Raw genomic sequence first — 18,110 nt, 5'->3', positions numbered from 1 at the left:
CAACATGAGGGAAGTTACTTACTAAACTGTAGATTTATACATGCTCTTTCTCTTTCTCTCTTTTCTATTTTTCCCTTTTATAGGGAATCCTTATCTTTTTTTTTTTTTAAAGATTTTATTTATTTATTTGACAGAGATCACAGGTAGGCAGAGAGGGAGGCAGAGAGAGAGAGAAGCAGGCTCCTTGCTGAGCGGAGAGCCCAATGAGGGGCTCCATCCCAGAACTCTGGGATCCTGACCTGAGCTGAAGGCAGAGGCTTAACCCACTGAGCCACCCAGGTGCCCCAGGAAATCCTTATCTTATCACTTAGTGCAGCATTGCAAATCTCCACTGAGAAACCCTTGTGCCCTTTAACAGAGGGAGGGAAGGGCATGGGGATGATAGCAGGCAGGGCCATAGCTGTGGCTTCTAACGTTCTCACTGTCTGGTTCCCCGTGAGCCCTGGGAACGTCCATCTGTCCCCGTGGTTTACCAAGCTGAGTGCCCTGGCATTCCGTGACATGGTCTGGCATTAACACCATTAGCCACTAAATACCTACCGTGTAACAAAGCATGATTTTTTGTTTGTTTGTTTTCCTTGTTATAATTACACACAAACCAATTTTTAATTAAAGTGGATATTTACATCCTAAGTCTTCTGTAGTGGTGTAAGAACTGAATCCTTCTTTGAAAGATAGAGTTGTCTCTACTATAACAGTCTAATTATCTTAACAGTTTTTATACTGAGCTCATTGGTTGAAATTTAAAAGTGGTGTATTAAAAATGTTCATATTTTTGGCTTACCTTTGTGTTTTGACTTAATCTGTTTCAACCAATACTTTCCTGGATTGGCTCTCATGCCAGTCAGTAAGTGGTCATTTATATTGGGAATGAACTTAACTTTCATAGCATGGGGCATTTGAGCCCCAAGCTGCTTCTTTTGCCTTATGTAAAGATGGGATAACTTTGTAATATGTGTTTTGTTTTTTTAACCACTTAGACAAGAGAAGCAAATCCAGAAAATGTCAACTTGCTTATCTTTCTAGGACATTTTACAGTGGTTTGATTCACCCTATTGTCCCGAGGCTAGAATCTTTACAGGTAGCATGTTCTGTTCTAACAGGAACTTTGATAGCTCGGTGGAAACTCTAATACACTAACAACATGCATCAGTAGGGTTGTGGCTAGATATTAGTGTGTATGTGTGTGTGTGTGTGTGTGTGTGAGAGAGAGAGAGAGAGAGAGAGAGAAATGTAGGACAAGAAGGGATGATTTTAAAAGATCACAGTAAGAGAATGGGGGTGGGAGGGAGTCACCATTTAATTGTATGACCTGGAATCAGTCTTAGCAGATATCTTTGAAGAGAGAATGTTCTCGAGTCCCAGAAACAGCTTATAGCTCAAATAATCAATGTTTCCCTCCTCTTCCCAGTTATTTTAGAATTTAAGAAACTGCATTTGCTGTGAATTACTTTAGAAGCACAGGAGACACTTAATACTGTCCTTATTTAAAATTTGAGAGTTGAAGTATATGATAGAAATGCTGTCAGAATTTGACAACCAGTTTACAGATAAAGCCATAAATTGCTTTAAATCAGGATTTCTCAATCTAAGCCATATTGACATTTTGTACCAGATGATCCCTCATTGTGAGTGGCTGTCCTGGGCATTGTAGGATGTTCAGAAGCCTTCATGGCCTCTACCCACTGGATACTACTGACACCCTGTTTGCAGTATTGACAACCCAAAATGTATCTAGCATTGCCACATATCCACTGAGGGGTTAATCACCCCTGGCTGAAAACCACGGCTTTAAATAGAAAATCAGGCCCTGAAAAACCTGTGCTTCTTGGAGAAGGACCTCTTTCTGGAAGAACTCACTTCAGATTCCCAGATCCATTCTGTCCTTCATTTCTTGACTTTTTGCTCTCTAACAGCAGCTGCTTTTAGTTAATACGTTTGTAATTCTGTGTTTAACATACTGAGCCTGCCATTAGTGGAGGTCTAGTTAATGTCTCTGTTTATTTTTCTTTCATATAGAAATTATGTTCACTAGACACTTATTTTTTTTAATTGTGAAGCTCCTAATTTCCGAATGGAACCAGTGACAGCCCTGGGTGTCCTCTCGCTTATTCTCAACATCATGTGTGCAGCTCTGAATCTCATCCGCGGGATTCACCTCGCAGAACATTCTTTACAGGTAACCTTTCTTTATTGTACTTTATATTGAAGGACCTATAGTGGAGGAAACTGGTAGAGATCCACTTCACTTACAAGGTTGTTATGCACAAAGATTTCAATTTTTTTTTTTCAAAAAGATTATTTATTTATTTATTTGACAGAGAGAGAGACACACACACACACACCAAGAGAGGGAACACAAGCAGGGCAAGTGGGGGTGGGAGAAACAGGCTTACCCCTGAGCATGGAGCTCTTGGGGCTCGATCACAGGACCCTGGGATCATGACCCGAGCCGAAGGCAGACACTTCACAACTGAGCCACCGAAGAGCCCCAAAGATTTCAAAACTTTTTAATTAAAATACAATTTTTATGTTAAAGTCCATTCTTTATAGTTGGCTGAACAAATATAAGACTTGCTTTTTTGTATCTGTTGTCCTCAGAAGCCCAATGGGGAGCTGGTGAGAACTAGTGTGCTATGGAGACATCCATGGGGCCCCAGGATTCACACCAGGGGCCCGATGGCTGAAGAGCAAATTTGATTCTACAACTTTGAGGTTCAGGCTGTGTCCCCCTGGGAAAAGTTCCTCCTACTCTGATTTATATTATGCAGATGCTGCCCTCCCTGTGTCTTTGTCAGAGAGCAGCACCAGAAAGCTGATTTGCCAGCCTGCTCCAATCAAAGCAACCTTCTATTTCAGTGCTTTTAAAACATTTTTTTCTAAATTTCAAGTATTTAGAACACTTTAAAAAATATATTTTATTTATTTGACAGAGAGAGAGACAGTGAGAGAGGAAACACAAGCAGAGGGAGTGAGAGAAGGAAAAGCAGGCTTCCCGTGGAGCAGGGAGCCCGATGTGGGACTCGATCCCAGGACCCCGGAATCATGACCTGAGCTGAAGGCAGACACTTAATGACTGAGCCACCCAGGCGCCCTTTAAAACACTTTTTAAGAAGTACAGAATCACTGTAGGCGTAAGCAGATAGATACTACTTTTAAAAATAGAGCCTTAATGCTCACAGCCATGATGGTGGTAGCCAAAGTCCAAAGCACAGTGAGACTGGGTCTCAGGAGACTGATGCAGGCTCACCTGTGTGGAGAGGGGCAGCAGTGACCTCCTGTCACCATATCCTGTCTTCAGCCAATGTGTGCCATGGTTCCCACTCTTGTTTTTCATGGTTATTCACACCCCGATACTTAACCAAGCATCTGTACACACTACAACAGGTTCCTGGCCAGCAAGGTGGTAGAGTGTGGTGACGTCACTCAGGAGGTAGCTGTACCTGGGGGTGGGCGGAGTTAGGGAAAGCTGAGTGCTGATAGAAGCGTAGGATTTTGAGAAGTGGTGGCATTGGGGGGCAATCCAGCTTGGGCACTTAGCACAGGAGGACAGGGATGTGAGAGCGCATGGTGCGCCCAGGCTGTTGAAAACAGTTGCATGCCAACCCCTGCTCTGGTAAATAAACGGGGACTTAATGTCTCCCCCAGCCAGGGATTTTGTATTATCCACCGTACCAGAGCAAATGAGGTGTGAAGGGCTTCATGTCCTAGTGTTGCCATTCATCTGAATATTCCTTTTCTTGTATTTGTTTCTTATATTTGTTTTAGGTTGCTCATGAGGAGATTGGAAATATTCTGGCTTTTCTTATTCCTTTTGTAGCCTGTATTTTCCAGGTGGGTAAAATATTGATATTTTGATTAATGGGTTGAACTCCATGGACTTAATTTGTCCTTCTATTGGAATCATCAACAAGTTTCTAGATGTGATTTTGTTCCACCAAGGCATGTCATGGACTAGGTCCTTACTGGAGGGACCCTAAGCCCATCCTGCCCAGTTGTTTCATTTTACAGAGGAAGAATTTTGGGCTCAGAAAGGGAAAGCCACTTGCCCTAGGCCACAGAGCCTTTGACAATGGCTGAACAGAAGCCAGAAATTTGGACTCGACTCCCAAGAAGGGAGGGATGAGACTGCTGTGGGGATTAGGTTGGGCCTGACTAATGTGGGGCAGGGTCTTACTTATAGTCAGGGCACTCCCAAGTATAGATTTGTCCTTCTGTAGAAGTAACCACTACTTATATGTGTTTTTTTCTAAAACCCAGGACTAGGTTAAAAAAAATTTTTTTTTCAAGATTTTATTTATTTGAGAGAGGGAGAGAGAGAGACAAGACATGAGTGGCGGGAGGGGCAGAGGTAGACGCAGTCTCCCCGTGAGCAGGGAGCCACATGCGGGGCTCAGTCCCAGAATCCTGAGATCGTGACCTGAGCCAAAGGCAGACACTTAACCAACTGAGCCACCCAGGTGCCCCTCCCCCAAATTGTTTTTAATAGTAATACCATCTGATTCCAATCTGTCCTTAGGAAATGAGATAAACATTGCAACATTAATAGTGAGCTTTGATTATTATTTAGTTATTTTCAAGTAAGTGTCATACTTAAGGGATGGAGTAAAATGGAGCTCTTGAATCCCCTATAGGCAGAGTTCATTCTAGTAAAAAACCTGACTGTAATTTTCTTTCCTCATTCTCCACAAAAGGCGAGGACTTTAGTACTTTCTCCATATTCTTAAGCTTTTTTGTTTGTTTGTTTTCCTCTCAATTAAAGTTTCTGTTCTCATGATACTTCCTCTTTTCTCTTTTCTGCATCCGTCCTAGAATGGTCTACTTTTTAAGAAGGACATGATTGTCCCAAAAGAAATTTTCAACCTAGGACTGAAAATACACTCATTTTAGAGAAATCAAGACTCCAGACAGAGCCTTGGGTGTTGGCCATTTGAGGCGCTCAGAGTCTGCGTTTCAGGGCGGGGCGGGGTGGGGTGGGTCCTATCCCTTGGCCTTTGTTATCTCAGCTGTATTCCTACTTGGATAGCTCTTTCAATGCGGAGCTCTCCCCCACCCAGTGGAGCTTAAGCCTTTGTTGAATTGCTCTGGGTTTTGAGAATGTGCTTCTTGTTTTTTTTTAACTTTGAACCAAAAAGCTACTTTTTACCTTTCGCAGAACAAGAATGGCCTCTTTTCTCTGTGATAGCCCTATACAAAATACCGGTCGCTCTCCCGGCTGTGCGATTTTCCCTGTTTCAGTAATGTTTTTGAAGACATGATAAGGGGGATGTCTAGGGAACGTTGGTCCCTGATGTAGTTGTAACTCAGGAAAAAACAAATGATAAAAGATGGCTCCTTTCATGGGCTGTGCTGCCTGTCATGACTCCCCTGAAGGAAGAATTTAGTTGGAGGCTAGTCAGCCTCGTTGGGGTTTCTTGGCCTGGCTCTCTTCCCCTTACCTGCATCTCTTCTTTATCCACAGCCCACAGCCGGGGCAGTGCCCTCTATGTTTCTTAAACGTGTTAAAGAGTGTCGTGTTTTCATTCCTCCTGTGATATCTATGTCACTTCTCTTCTGTCTTCTGAATCTTCACTTTCATCCAGTGATTACCAGCAGCTCACCCAGTGCGTCCAGGTCGCACTTAGTGAATTCGGTTTAATAAGCTAGTGCGTGAGCACGCAGGGACGGGACTTGCCTCTTGTGTCCGACCCGTGGCTGTTTCCTCGTCTCTGATTGGACTGCCTCTCTGGTGTCATTTCAGTGTTATTTGTACCTGTTCTACAGTCCAGCCAGGACTAGGAAGGTGGTGCTGTTGCTGCTCTTTATCTGCCTGGGCAACGTGTACCTGCATGGGCTGCGGAATGTCTGGCAAATCCTCTTTCACATCGGGGTGGCTTCTCTGTCTTCGCATCAGATACTAACCAGGCAGCTTCAGGAGAAGCAGTGCGACTGTGGAGTGTGAAGGCGACTCTGTGTGACGAATGGATCCTTTGGCTGTCTTAGGAGGGTTATCTCTGTTTCCCTTCTGGCTTCTCCACTTCACCTCAGATTTTCACCCTCGAAGTTCCCTTCGACCAAGCCAGGCAGAGAGCGACAGTGGGGGATTTTGAGCAGGTGCAGCGGAAGGCAGGAGGTGGCTTGAGACCCAGGCCCAGCTTTGTGCTGAGCGTTACAGCAGAATCTCCAGGTCAGCACCTCTCCTTGGGACAGCAGAATTTGGGGGCTCACCCCCCAAGGAGCATTACTGGAAGATCAGAACGGAATTGTTTTGGTCTTTTCAATCGGATGACGCAATAAACCACGAGATCCAATAACACTAGTTTTAGTAACTGGCAGTTGTCTCTGAGGAACCACTTTGAAACCCGAATCAGCTTTTCAGTCTAAATGTGACTTGGTTAGTTTCTTGTAGAGGGTCAATACAGGGTGAATTAAAAATTTTAAAATGTGGCTCAGAAATACAAGTTAGATAAATTTTATTTACATTTTTTGATAACTTGAGTCCAGTATGGTACCTTTAGAATATTTAAATATATTTTGGATATAAATTGAACTTACCTTCATTTAGGGAAAGGGTAAACGTAAGCTGAGAAAATGATTAAGAAAGCTGAATTTATTTAATTTATCTACAACTTTTTATAGTGGTGAAGCTGTGTGGGTATGGAAATGTTTTTATTTATTTATTTGCAGGGCAGATATATATCTGAGTATTTTAGAAATTGAGTAACCAGGGCTACTGGATCATAGATCGTGAGCATGACTATGAGCTTATAAGCCTGAGAATTTCAGGACTCTCTGCAGTGGGCCACAGACTGGATTCACATAGTGGCACTTTATAGATGCAGGGGGCATTACAAACAAACAAAAATGCTCTTGTCATCAGCTTTGTACATGGCAGCTGGGTACCGGTCATTTTAATGATGAGCAATGCCTGACCTTGTGTCCTTGTTCCCAGAAGTCCTCCCAAATTAATTACTCCTTTACACCTTTCCCAGTCATCTTAATTAGATCGAGGGCCTCATTCTTTATGAACAGGAGTTAAGTAGGTGTTAATTTTTTAAAACTTCATCAAGGTATAACTAAACCTGTGCTCTGCAAAGTTACTTTTTTTGTCTCATTTTCAAAATAGTTGATTGATCACAGCTTTCCAAAATGGGGCTCTGAATAAGGTCCCTTAGGTCTCCAGAAATTTCAGCCTGAGTTGTCCAGTGCCATTCAGGAGACTGTTTTGGGAGCCTGCCCTTTGGATTCTTCTTGGTAGATATCGGGAATCTGAATAGCTCAACGGCAATTGCATGGGATTTAAGGTTGAATTATGTGATCCTGATAAATTAAGAAATCCTACTTTGATAGTTTTTAAAAAGTTGGAAACCATTTCAAGAGTTATTGAGTACGTGGGGGAAAGCAAGAATATTATTTTAGGGAATTCAGTTGTAGTTGGTTGTTACTGTTAGTGTATTGCTACTGAGCTACCTTGATGTCACTTTAAGAAAAACAAGTTTATGTGACTGGAAATTGTTGGGAAAATGTTGCCGCAGTCATTTTATTTTCTTATAATACAATTTTCTATTTTTAATCAAACACTATCGGGCTGTGAGAGGTATATTGGCACTATCCTCAGATGTCAAGTTTATTGTTGGCTCTCCTTTGATTCTGCATCTGCATGATTTTCTGCATACCCAGCAGGTGCATCTAAAGGCTTTCTGGGACATAATTTTGAAGAGATGGTAAAATAGAATGGGAAGTCAAGGAGGGGAGACAAATCCTTGTAAATTAGAAGCACCAAATAAAAAGAGGGGGGCTTTAAAAGTTGATAAGAACAGCTTACAAGTGAATCGTAGGTTTATTTAGTTGTTTATTTTGAGCCCCTGTGTTACTGGTGTTGCCGTGTAGCCATGTACCCCAGATGCTCTTGCTCTTGGGGTCTGAGCCTGTGATCCACATTCAGCGGACAGTAGAGAACCATCCTTGAAGAGAAGTCCCTCCTGGTGAATGCTTCTGCAGCAGTGGGGATGTTATCTACCCCTGGTTGAAAGTGGTTGTCATCAATTATCATCTACATGGGGTTTGAGATTGGTTTTTGCAAACAAAAGGGAAAAGATGCCCTAGCCAAACAGTACATAAGCATTGTTTAACTAGAATCCAGCTGAAAGAAGCATCAGCTTATTGGAGGAAGAGGTAAGTGATAGGAAAGAAGTTCTGGGGATATTGTCCAAGGGAAATCGTAGGCTGGTTCAGGCCTGGAGTTTTGTGCCTCCCCCTCCCCCCCACAACCCCGCGGTGCCATCCTTGATGCCAGAAAGCTGCTCCCTGCCCCTTTGCAGGAGTTATCTTCACTCCCCCACAGACTCATTGCTGTTCTAGCACTTTGTTTTCCCAGGGGTAAAATACTACCTGCCCAACGGACCTCCCAGGGGTGGATCTGGGAATAGATGAAATAATGTTGAAAACAAACCTTCAAAGTGCCTTCTGGGATCAGGTGCTGCAAGATCTTGAACATCAGAGTACGTTATTCTCATCTACTGTAAAGATCTTGAACATCGGAGTACGTTATTCCCATCTACTGTATTGGGCTGGCAATGTGGCTCAGCACTCTTGACCAGGGTTTCCCAACCAAGGCGCCAAGGCCCGAAGGGTTTTCCCTTCCCCAAGTATGCTGGTCAAAGAAACGCACAGACTCTGGTTTTCATTTCTCTAGGCTAGCCTTACTGTGATGAGGATCATTCCTGAGTTTCTTTTTCCTGGCTGGAGACAGTTCGGGGCATATTGGGTTGGCACTTCCTCTCAGTATAGGAGGCCCTACCACCGGCAGCAGGAGGAATGTGACCAGAGGCTCCTGGTTTTGCTTCTCAGGCTTGCCCTCTGTTACTTGTGAACTCTTGTTGCAGGCATGGTGAGGCAAGGCCCACCATTTTAAAGTTCCTTAAGGATCAGGCCAAAGGGTGTCAAGAAGAGTGCTGAAATTCAAACATTTGCCTCCTCTGGAGCTCCCGGTTCCTTTCTTAGGTGCCCCCATTCTCCAGTACTCCTCTGCCTCTTTCCATGTCTGTCCCATGCATTCTAGCCCTGAGCACAGAGGCTGAACCTGGAATCTCTGGAGAGATGAGAAAGCCATCTTTGATTGTAGTTTCTGGGCTGCCCTGAGGCCCAGCATTCTGCCTCTGTGCTGCTAGAAGCTTCAGCACACATGTGGGAGTTCACGCTTAGTGGGGAGGACCACTTGGGTGTTAAGCACTGCTCACAGTCAAAGAGGACACCCAGCAGGGCTGGCCGTTGGGGTCATGGGAAGCAGGCCACAGGTGCGGAGCAGAGTAGGGAGGGGGCCCTCAAGCAGCTGCCTCTGGGCAGGTGGGGCTGCATTCAGGGCTGATGTTTGCCCTTTCTGGAAGGAATCAACCCCTCACTGTAATATGGGGGATGGGTGGCCCTTAGGAGCCTGCTGCTGTGCATGCCCAGAGCAGCACTGTGAGGACCAGGAGGTCCTCACAAATACAGGAGTATTTGTGGAAATAGATGTGCACCCCTGCTGCAGTATGGTTCACGTTCCCAATGTTCCCACACAGAATCCTGCCTAGGTCCAGAGAAATTCCACTGTGCACTGTGTCCACGGTGGAGGAAAAGAGAGGAGATGTGCCCGTGAGAGATCGGCTTGCCTCTTCTTCTCAGCCCTCCACTGGCAGGGACAAGTCACGCCCACAGGCCTCAGTGTCCTCAGCTGAGCAGTGGTGGGAACAGCCTGCTTCCCCCTGCATGCTAGTAGGAGGATAAAAGCCTAGTAGCGGAGAGTGCTGGGTGAATCCCTTGGTTGTGTGCAGGAGGAGAAAAGCCTTCACCTGATACAAGGAGGTCCAAGCTTCAGGCAGCATGGTGTGGCTATGTCTTCTTACAGAAATGGGCATTTTATGAGACTGCAATGTAAATGGACTCATTCTTTCACTCTAGAAAGGTAGTGGCTTCTCTTTCTCCTCTTTGAACCTGCCTCCTGCCCTCCAGTCACAGAGCTCTTGGTACCATTGGCGTTGAGGCCTCCAGGACCCAGGGAGGCTGGTTCTGCGGGTTGAACCAAACCCAGGGTCTGTCCCCCACCCAAATGAGGAGAGCTCTGATCCTCCCACCATCTCCCATCAGGGAAGCAGTGATGTCAGACCTGTTTCTGGGGAACCGTCTTGGCAGGAAACCTGTGGAAAAAGGCCTCATCAGATCTGGGAATGGCCGGATATGGAAACATCTGGCCATGTGTACTGACGACAGAGCTGCTGCCCACAAGCGCCTTTTATTTAGGGTAAAATGATCAAATCCATTGTTCTAACCTGTGCTTGGTAAAATGACCTTCTTTAACCCTCGTGTGATTCTGGGGTTACATCAGAAGTATTATTTCATGAATTATTCATATGATTTGACCTCCCCACCCACCCCCTTTAGAATTCTATTCTATTTAATAGACTTTTCTACTAAAAGCATAAAAGATTGAGGCTGATTTAGCCAGGGCAAAAACATTGACTTCACATCTTCATTTTGAAAGCTTACTGTCCATGTTGTACAAGCTTCTTACAGTTTTCATGTAATAACAAAGATCTATTTTGAATAAATGATGGCTATGTTTTAACAAACTCTCACACAGTAGTAAAGCCTAAACTTGTTAAAGTATGTAAAGAATACTGTTTAGCCATTTATATACTATGTATATATAAATCAAATAAGGTGGCTTCAGAAGTGAGAGGAGAATAAACCCAAGGTGCTTATTAATGTGCGTGTATTCGTGTAAAAAAAAATTCTGAGCAACAGATGTTTTCCTAGAGGGTGTGAGGTGGGCCTGGCATAATGGAGGGGGGATGTTGAGAGAAGTGGAATTCAGTCCTTCCTGTCCAGTGTCTGGACAGGGGTGCCGCCTCAGTCCTTAACACTAATGCCTAGACTCTGGAATGCCATCATGGGTCCAGGAGAGACCTTGGAAAAGCCAACATAGCAGTCACTGGGAGCAGCCCTGGGTGGGGGCAGGCAGGGAGGCCTGCCTTCGCTGCCCACTTGGCTTCTGCTAATCTGTGCCTGTAGCTGGCATTTACCCTGCTGTAGGCTCTGAGCTCCTGTCTGCGCTCTGAAGCCCATTTGGTTTCCATCTCCCAGGACCAGCCCTGCCACAAAATGGCCAGCAGGAGGCGCAGCCGCTAGCAGGTCGTCAGGCTCCAGGCCCAGGGGATGGCACCCTTTTGCAGAGGTCCTTCCTGAAGCAGCTGACAGAATTCCCAGAAAGAAAACAAATGCACCAGGCTCTCCTGCCCATATCCCAAACACATCGGGGGGAATTCAAGCTCCACGGTTCTCTCCACCATCTGTCCCGAGTAAAAAACTTTTGGGGGAGGGCAAAATATTCCAAAATAAACACGAAGGTATTGGGTTCAGGATTTGGGAGTCAGCAGAGCCCTGGGACATCACCCGGTTCAAGCCCCTTGTTGCTCAGGGGGGGAAGTTGAGGCATGTCCTAGGGAGCCAGTGACAGTGCAGCCAAGAGCTCTGTCCCCAGGGCTGGGAATAAGGTTCTCTATGCCATTGGCGGCACCACAGAGTAAACGGGGAATCTTGGCCCATGAAAGCTGCCCTTTCTGTGCCAGGAGGGCTGGGTGCCAGTTCAGGCTGATGAACTGCCTTCCTTTTTCTTGGGCTCTACCCCCTAATGAGGCCTGAGAGCAGAAGTGCTGCGGGACAACTGTCACACATCGTTGAGCAGTGCCGATGAGGAGTGAGGCTTGGAGAGGAAGGGGTCCCCCTCAGTGCCCCTGGCAGGGGAGCGCTGCCTGGCTCTGCAGTCAGCTCTCCCATGTTGCTGGGTCGGATGTGCAAGGTAAACACTAGAAAGCTCATTGAAGAACAGGAAGGAAAGTTCCTTTGTTGGGGTGCCTGGGTGGCTCAGTGGGTTAAAGCCTCTGCCTTTGGCTCAGGTCATGATCCCAGGGTCCTGGGATCGAGCCCCACATCGGGCTGTCTGCTCCGCAGGGAGCCTGCTTCCTCTTCTCTATCTCTCTGCCTACTTGTGATCTCTGTCTGTTAAATAAATAAAAATAAAATCTTTAAAAAAAAAAAAAAAAGAAAGTTCTTTTGTGACCTAGGATAGAAAAGTGCTCCTAAAGTAAAAAGTTACAGGTACAGTCTTTGAGGCAAAATGCTTGATGAATTTGATTAAATGCAAGTAAGGATGTCACAGGCAGAGTGAAACGAATGCGAGATCTTTACAATGTCTGAAACTGATAGGGATCACTACATAAGCAATTCTGTAGGTCAGCAAGAAAGACAGCAAGCTCATAGAAAAACAAGTTGTAGAAGAGAAAGCCCAAAAGGCTAAGAAACACAGGAAGATGTTTAAAATCATTAGGAATACAGAGAAATGCATATTAAAACAATAGTAAAATATCACCTTATGCTACTAGTTGGGTGAGTCTTAGAAAGCTGGATGGCAGCAAGTGTTGGAGGCTGTGGGGGGATATAGGACTCCACGCACAGGCCACCGGAAGGGCAAGGCCACTGCCATGGGCTGAACTGTGACCTCCCCGAATGCATATGTTGAAGTCCTGACCCCCCCACCCCAGTAACTCAGAACGTCTGTGTTTGGAGGAAGGGAGAAGGCAGCCAGCTGCAAACCATGCAAACCAAAGAAAGAAGCCTCAGAAGAAACCAACCCTGCCAACACCTCGATCTCAGACTTCCAGCCTCCTGACCGTGAGAAAATAAATTTCCGTCATTTAGGGCCACTTGGGTGGTGCCTGGGCGGTGCAGTCGGTTAAACATCAGACTCTTGGTTTCGCCTCTGGTCATGATCTCCGGGTCGTGAGATTGAAACCCACATGGGCCTCCACACTCAGCATGGAGTCTGCTTGAGATTTTTCTTTCTCCCTCTGCTCCTCCTGCTTGTGCTCTAAATAAATAAATAAATAAATAAAAATTTAAAAAATTTTTCTGGTGTTTAACCACCCGGTTTGTGGTACTTGTCATGGCGGCCCTCGCAAAGGAAGATGGCTGCCTACCCAAATTTCATGTGCCCACACCTCATGTTGTGGATCCTGCACTCACCATACAGCCGACAGAAGTACCCGAAATGCAGCAGCATGGATGGATCTCTAAAATGTGGAAGCAAGTAGAAAAATAACATGCACTGGATTAGAAATACATGCACATGAGATGATAAAATAATTAATAAGACTATATTGTAACACATGTGTGTTAAACACATTTGAATGGTTGCCTACAAGGGGTGGGGAGCCGGTGAGTTAGGGATAATAAGAATTTGAAGAAAAGAGAGATCGCTTGCTAGAGTCAGCAGTCAAGTCTGAGAGCCCTAGGTGAACCCGGGGGGCCTGCACTGCCGCTGGCCATCTTGCCTTGGGGGTGCCCAGCCTTCAGCGGACTTGAGGCCCAGAAAACCCGCTTCTGTGGAGGCTCTCCTAGACCCAAATACTGCCAGTGTTAGAGCTTCCCGGCTTCTCCCGTGGGCGAGCTGGGGGAACCGGAACCGAGGCCAGGGGCTGTTGTGGTCAGGGAGGGCTTCGGGAACCGGGGGCCGGGGGTGGGAAGGGCAGAAAGCAGAGAGGAGGGGACTCAAGATGGGAAAGTAGATGGGTGAGCCAGCTCTGGCCGCCGGGGACTCCCTCCCTCCCAGATTCTCACTGTCTGACCAGTAGTTTCCTGGCGAAGACTCTTTCCCACATGAGGCACTCAGCCGAGGGACTCTCACAGGGTATTCTCAGAGAAAAAGGAACACAGCTGTAGGAGGGACCGAGGTGCCTCCAAGGCAAGGTCTTCCTTCCACCCCAGAAACACTCTGTTCTGGCCAACAGAGCCCACGGCCTGAGCCTGGGGAAGGGAAGCAGGAGGGGACTGGGTTTGGGACGGTGAAGCGAACCAGGACCACCATTGCCCTGAGGAGTTACTCTAGGCACATTTTCTGAGGCCCCAGGGGTAAGAGCAGGGGCCAGAAGTAAGGAACACAGGGCTACCAGAAGGATGAACTTTCTCACACAGGGCCGGCCAGCAGGGCTCAGGGAGATAGTGAGCACTCCACTGTGAAGGTGTGCAAACTGAGATCAGATGTGTTCCCCTAGGACCTTGGAACACACTGTCCCCATCTCAGAGACCTTGTCTCGTCCTGGGTGCTAGTGTCCGCAGGGACAACTGCCTATCTCCCATAGTGCCTCCTGTCGCGTCCATCCCATGGAGGTGAACCAGACGCCAGTCGTAGGAAACAGCTTGTGCCAGCTCCTGTTAGAAAGAGTAAATATTAGTCTTTTCAAGAGCTGCCTGTTCTCTGTCACTGGGCACCACCGGGGACACTGAACTGGGATTTGCAAGCTTGGGAGGCGGAGGCTCTTGGTGCCCAAACCCAGACGGAGTTGTAATCACTGTTGTAATCAAGGGCAGCAAGAAACAAGCCTCTCCATCCCCTCCCGGTCACTTGGGAAGCAGTGAGCCCCCCCGCCCCGAGCCCCCAGGAGGTACTCTCCTCCTGTATGGCTTGGGCTGCTGCTACAGAGGTGTGAGGGGGCCTGCCATGTTTTGAACTGGACCTTAAGGTCCTGGGCCCTGACTCTGGTGTCCCTGCTTTACAATCCCCTGATCTTGCGGCATTATCAGGAAGGGGGAATGACTTGCTTCTGGTCACTGTCCAATGACTTGCTTCTGGTCCACTTGGGGAGACTTCCTCTGACCCCTCCAGCTAACAGAGGACCCCCTTACTCTAGCCCCTCATCTTGCCTTCTTCCTTGTGTAATTTTCCTCATTTATTTTTTGTGAGCATTTAGAGTTTTTAAATTTATTTTTGATTACTGGAGTGTCATTGACGTCCAGGTGTTCAACATAGTGATTCCACAGTTCTGTACATTCCTCGGCACTCATGGCAGTAAGTGTCCCCATCTGTCACCATACGTTATTACAATATTATTGACTATATTCTCTGTGCTGTACTGTTCATTCTCAAGGGATTTTCCTCACTGATGATACGACTCCTCTGTTAGGGGGCTCAGTGCCGGGAGGGCAGAGCCTTGGTCACCTGGTCTTGCTGCCCTGCGCAGGCCATCCATGCTTCATAACTATTTGCTGAATGAATGTTATGGCCTCCACACCTTGAAAATAGTAAAACCAATATAATTATCATCTCCACACCCCTGAAATTGTATTCCTTTGGATCCCCTCCACCATTACAACCTGGGGGTTGGGACAGGGTGGGCGATGAATGCCGTCTCAGAGAGCAGGAAGTGAGGGTGGGAGTGGGGAGGAAGGAAAACCCATCTTCAGCTGGCGAGTGGCAGGACGGAGAAGGGGAGGAATCTCTCAGACATGTCCTGTTCTCATCCTCTGGGATGAAATCTTAAGGCAGGGGGACAAACCCTAAACTGTGAAAATAGAGGGGGCGTGTGTCCCACTCTGCACTTGGAATCAACCAGCCACGCCGTCTGTGTCCCTTAGGTGGCCTTACTGGGCAAAAACGGGAGAGCCTTGGATTTGATGGCAAGAAAGTCACAGTGAGTGCCACCCAGCCTCTCTCAGCTCCCAGAGGCCTGGAAGGGATCCAGAAGCTCTTGCCATGGGGCACGAGGAAGATGGCTGACTTAGAGCTGCTGGGCCTGGCATGGTGGTACTGCCATGGCCAGTGGTGAGGTGAGGGAGTCTTGCACCCTGGGCTAGATAGGGGCTTGGCTGAAGGGCCAGAGTGGGCCAAGGTGGGGCTGGATCTGCTGGGGCAGGCCCTGGGGTGAGCATCCATGAAGAGACCCTAGTACACAGCGTAGCACCAGGACCTTTGGGCTAGGCTCCTTTTCTCTGCCAGGGAAGGCACCCATTGTATCCTACGGACTTCCTTTTTCCAGCTCTTGCAGGAATAACCCATTTCCCACCTCAGCTATCACTTTCTGTCCGGAGTTCCTCTGAAGCCACATTGAGAACCCACTTGACAACTCGCGCATGGAAGACTCGGGGTGCTGCCCTGGGCGGACCTTGAGTCCTAGATGGTGGGAGCCAGCAGGTCACGCTCTCCTGACCCTTGGGAGGGCACTTCTGAGGGGCTCCACCTGATGGGTGAATAATCCACCTTCCCTTTGTCTTCCCCCATTTCCCTGCTTCCCACTTCCCTGTTCCCCATTCCTTTGTCTTGGTCACAGACTTTTGTCCCAGGCTGTCTTTCTGGAGACTGGGGCTACAAAGCCACCTGAACCCCTGTGCTAGAAATCATTCATTGCTAGCTGGCACCCCTCTCTGCCCCTTCCATAGTCCCATGCATTGCAGGGAGGCTGGAGGCTATCTTTTCCAGCCCCCCCACCCTTGCTGCTGGGGATCTGGACGCTGCCTAGGCTCTGCCAGAGGGATGCACCGCAGGAGAGAGTTGGGAGGCAGAAAGGAGGTGGCGGCTATTTTTCTTATAGTGCGGTGGCTGCTGGGTGGGAACTGACAGACATGAGTTTCTGCAGCAACCGGACACGGTGTTCCTTCCACTTTCTTGCCCTTAGCTTCATGGATGTGCAACTAGGAGATCAGCCATAATTTCCTACAAGGTGGGAGCTGGGGTGGCGTGACCTATTATAGGGCAGAAGTATGCCCTAACTTCTATTCCTCCAACCCTTCCTACATATAGTTCCCTTCATTAAATATCTTTCTGCACAAAATACCTAGAGTGTCTTCTGTTCCCCTCCCCAACCTCCTGCGCTTAACCTTGACTGATTGGGCATCCTCACCTCTACCATATGCTGTACCACCAGGCTCGGGTGAAGGGAAGCCAAAAGGCCACATACGGACCCAAAGAGACATCCAGAAAGAGACTGAGAGTCAGCAGTCACTCCCTCCTTCCTTATTAGATCAACTTTCCTTTTGGAAGTTGTAGCCAGAGCTTGGGTATGTGAGCTGGTCTGGGCCCAGGACCCTGAGGAAAGTGTGCAGAAGTTGGGTTCTGGCATAGCTTATCTTTCTGATAAAAGGAGTCACACAGGAGACAGTCTCTCTGCCACTGCATGGCGTTCTGTGAGAACATGATGCTTGGGGTACTGGCAGCCATCTTGGAAGCATGAGGGGATACGTCTATGGATGAAAGTCAAAACACTGAGGATGGCAGAGGAGACAGACAAACTACTGGGTTGAGCTGCTGCATTAACCTAGGAGCTGCCTACATTTAGTAGGCATCACCCAGGCAGGACCCTTGCCCTCTGAGCCACGTAGAGGCTGGTTCACAATGCTTCAGTTTTTTCCACACTGACACGCTGCAACCAAGGGATGCTGGGACCTCTGGGAGCTGGGCTGGGACCAGGCTGAAGCAAGTGAGGCATTTGCCTTAGATGAAAAATTTAAGGAGGTGGCAAAAAAAATTCGATAAGCTAGATAAATAACATTCTAATGCAATATTTTTAAAAAAGCTAATGCAAAAAATACACAATGAACAAGATACCGAGATTTTTATAAAGAGACTAAAGATTGGTGTCCTCTGCTGGGTCCGCTCTGCTTGTGTTTCCACACAGGGCACTCTGCGTGAATCTCATCTGTGGCAATCCATATGACAAAGCAGGGCTCTGGGATTTGGAGACTTGGGTTCAAGTACGGATGTTGCCAATGACTTGCTGGGGAGAAGTCCCTTCTCTTCTCTGGACTCTGGTTACCCCAGCCGTCCTGCGTGGAGACTAGGGCATTGCCAGGATGGCCTTCCGACCTGTCTTCCTCATCCCCATGGCATGCAGAGGTTACTGTCCCTCTCCCTGGGATGCTGTGTCTCCTGGGCCATTGACTCCTGGCTATTAATATCTCCGCCATCCCTGGCCCGATCAGGGTGTTTAATGACTGCCAGCTGTGGCTCCAGCCCCCCTCCCTTGGGAGAGATAAGAGCAGTTCCTGTTCCCACATGGGGGGAGTGGGGGAGGGGGGTGGTAGGCAGGGTCATTGCTCAGGAAATGGGCCCTGAGCAAGTGGTGGGAATGGAAGGGCTGACACTGACTCCTCACTGCACTCAGCCCAGCACTGCCGGATGGGGATGTCTGCAGATATGGACTCCCAGTGGCCCCTTCCCCATGGGAGCTGTCCTGGTCTCCCCACCTCTGCCTGTGCCTTGTTGCTTTAGATCCTGACTCAGCAGCCTGAAGGCTCTCCCCAGACATCCCACAGACTTTACAGAA

General features: G+C 47.6%; 1 protein-coding gene across 10 annotated transcripts in view; it reads left to right on the top strand.

The window, feature by feature from the left end:
• SEC22C (SEC22 homolog C, vesicle trafficking protein) overlaps positions 1-12,868 on the top strand; it is a 31,303-nt gene extending 18,435 nt beyond the window's left edge. For 3 of the 10 annotated variants that reach the window (XM_044252455.1, XM_044252456.1, XM_044252457.1), the window contains exons 5-7: positions 2,061-2,179; positions 3,769-3,834; positions 5,741-7,557. In XM_044252455.1, coding sequence (XP_044108390.1) covers positions 2,061-2,179; positions 3,769-3,834; positions 5,741-5,941 — 386 coding nt within the window. In that variant the 3' untranslated portion in view covers positions 5,942-7,557. Of the gene's footprint in view, positions 1-2,060; positions 2,180-3,768; positions 3,835-5,740; positions 7,558-10,104; positions 10,723-11,100; positions 11,894-12,557 lie in introns of those variants that run through there. The other 7 variants (XM_044252460.1, XM_044252461.1, XM_044252459.1 and 4 more) reach the window with 7 other exon arrangements.
• The last annotated feature ends 5,242 nt before the right edge of the window (positions 12,869-18,110 follow it).

Source organism: Neovison vison, chromosome 6 (assembly GCF_020171115.1).
Source record: "Neovison vison isolate M4711 chromosome 6, ASM_NN_V1, whole genome shotgun sequence".
In the NCBI taxonomy this organism is placed as follows: Eukaryota; Metazoa; Chordata; class Mammalia; order Carnivora; family Mustelidae; genus Neogale; species Neogale vison.
This window is presented reverse-complemented; position numbering and strand designations above follow the sequence as displayed.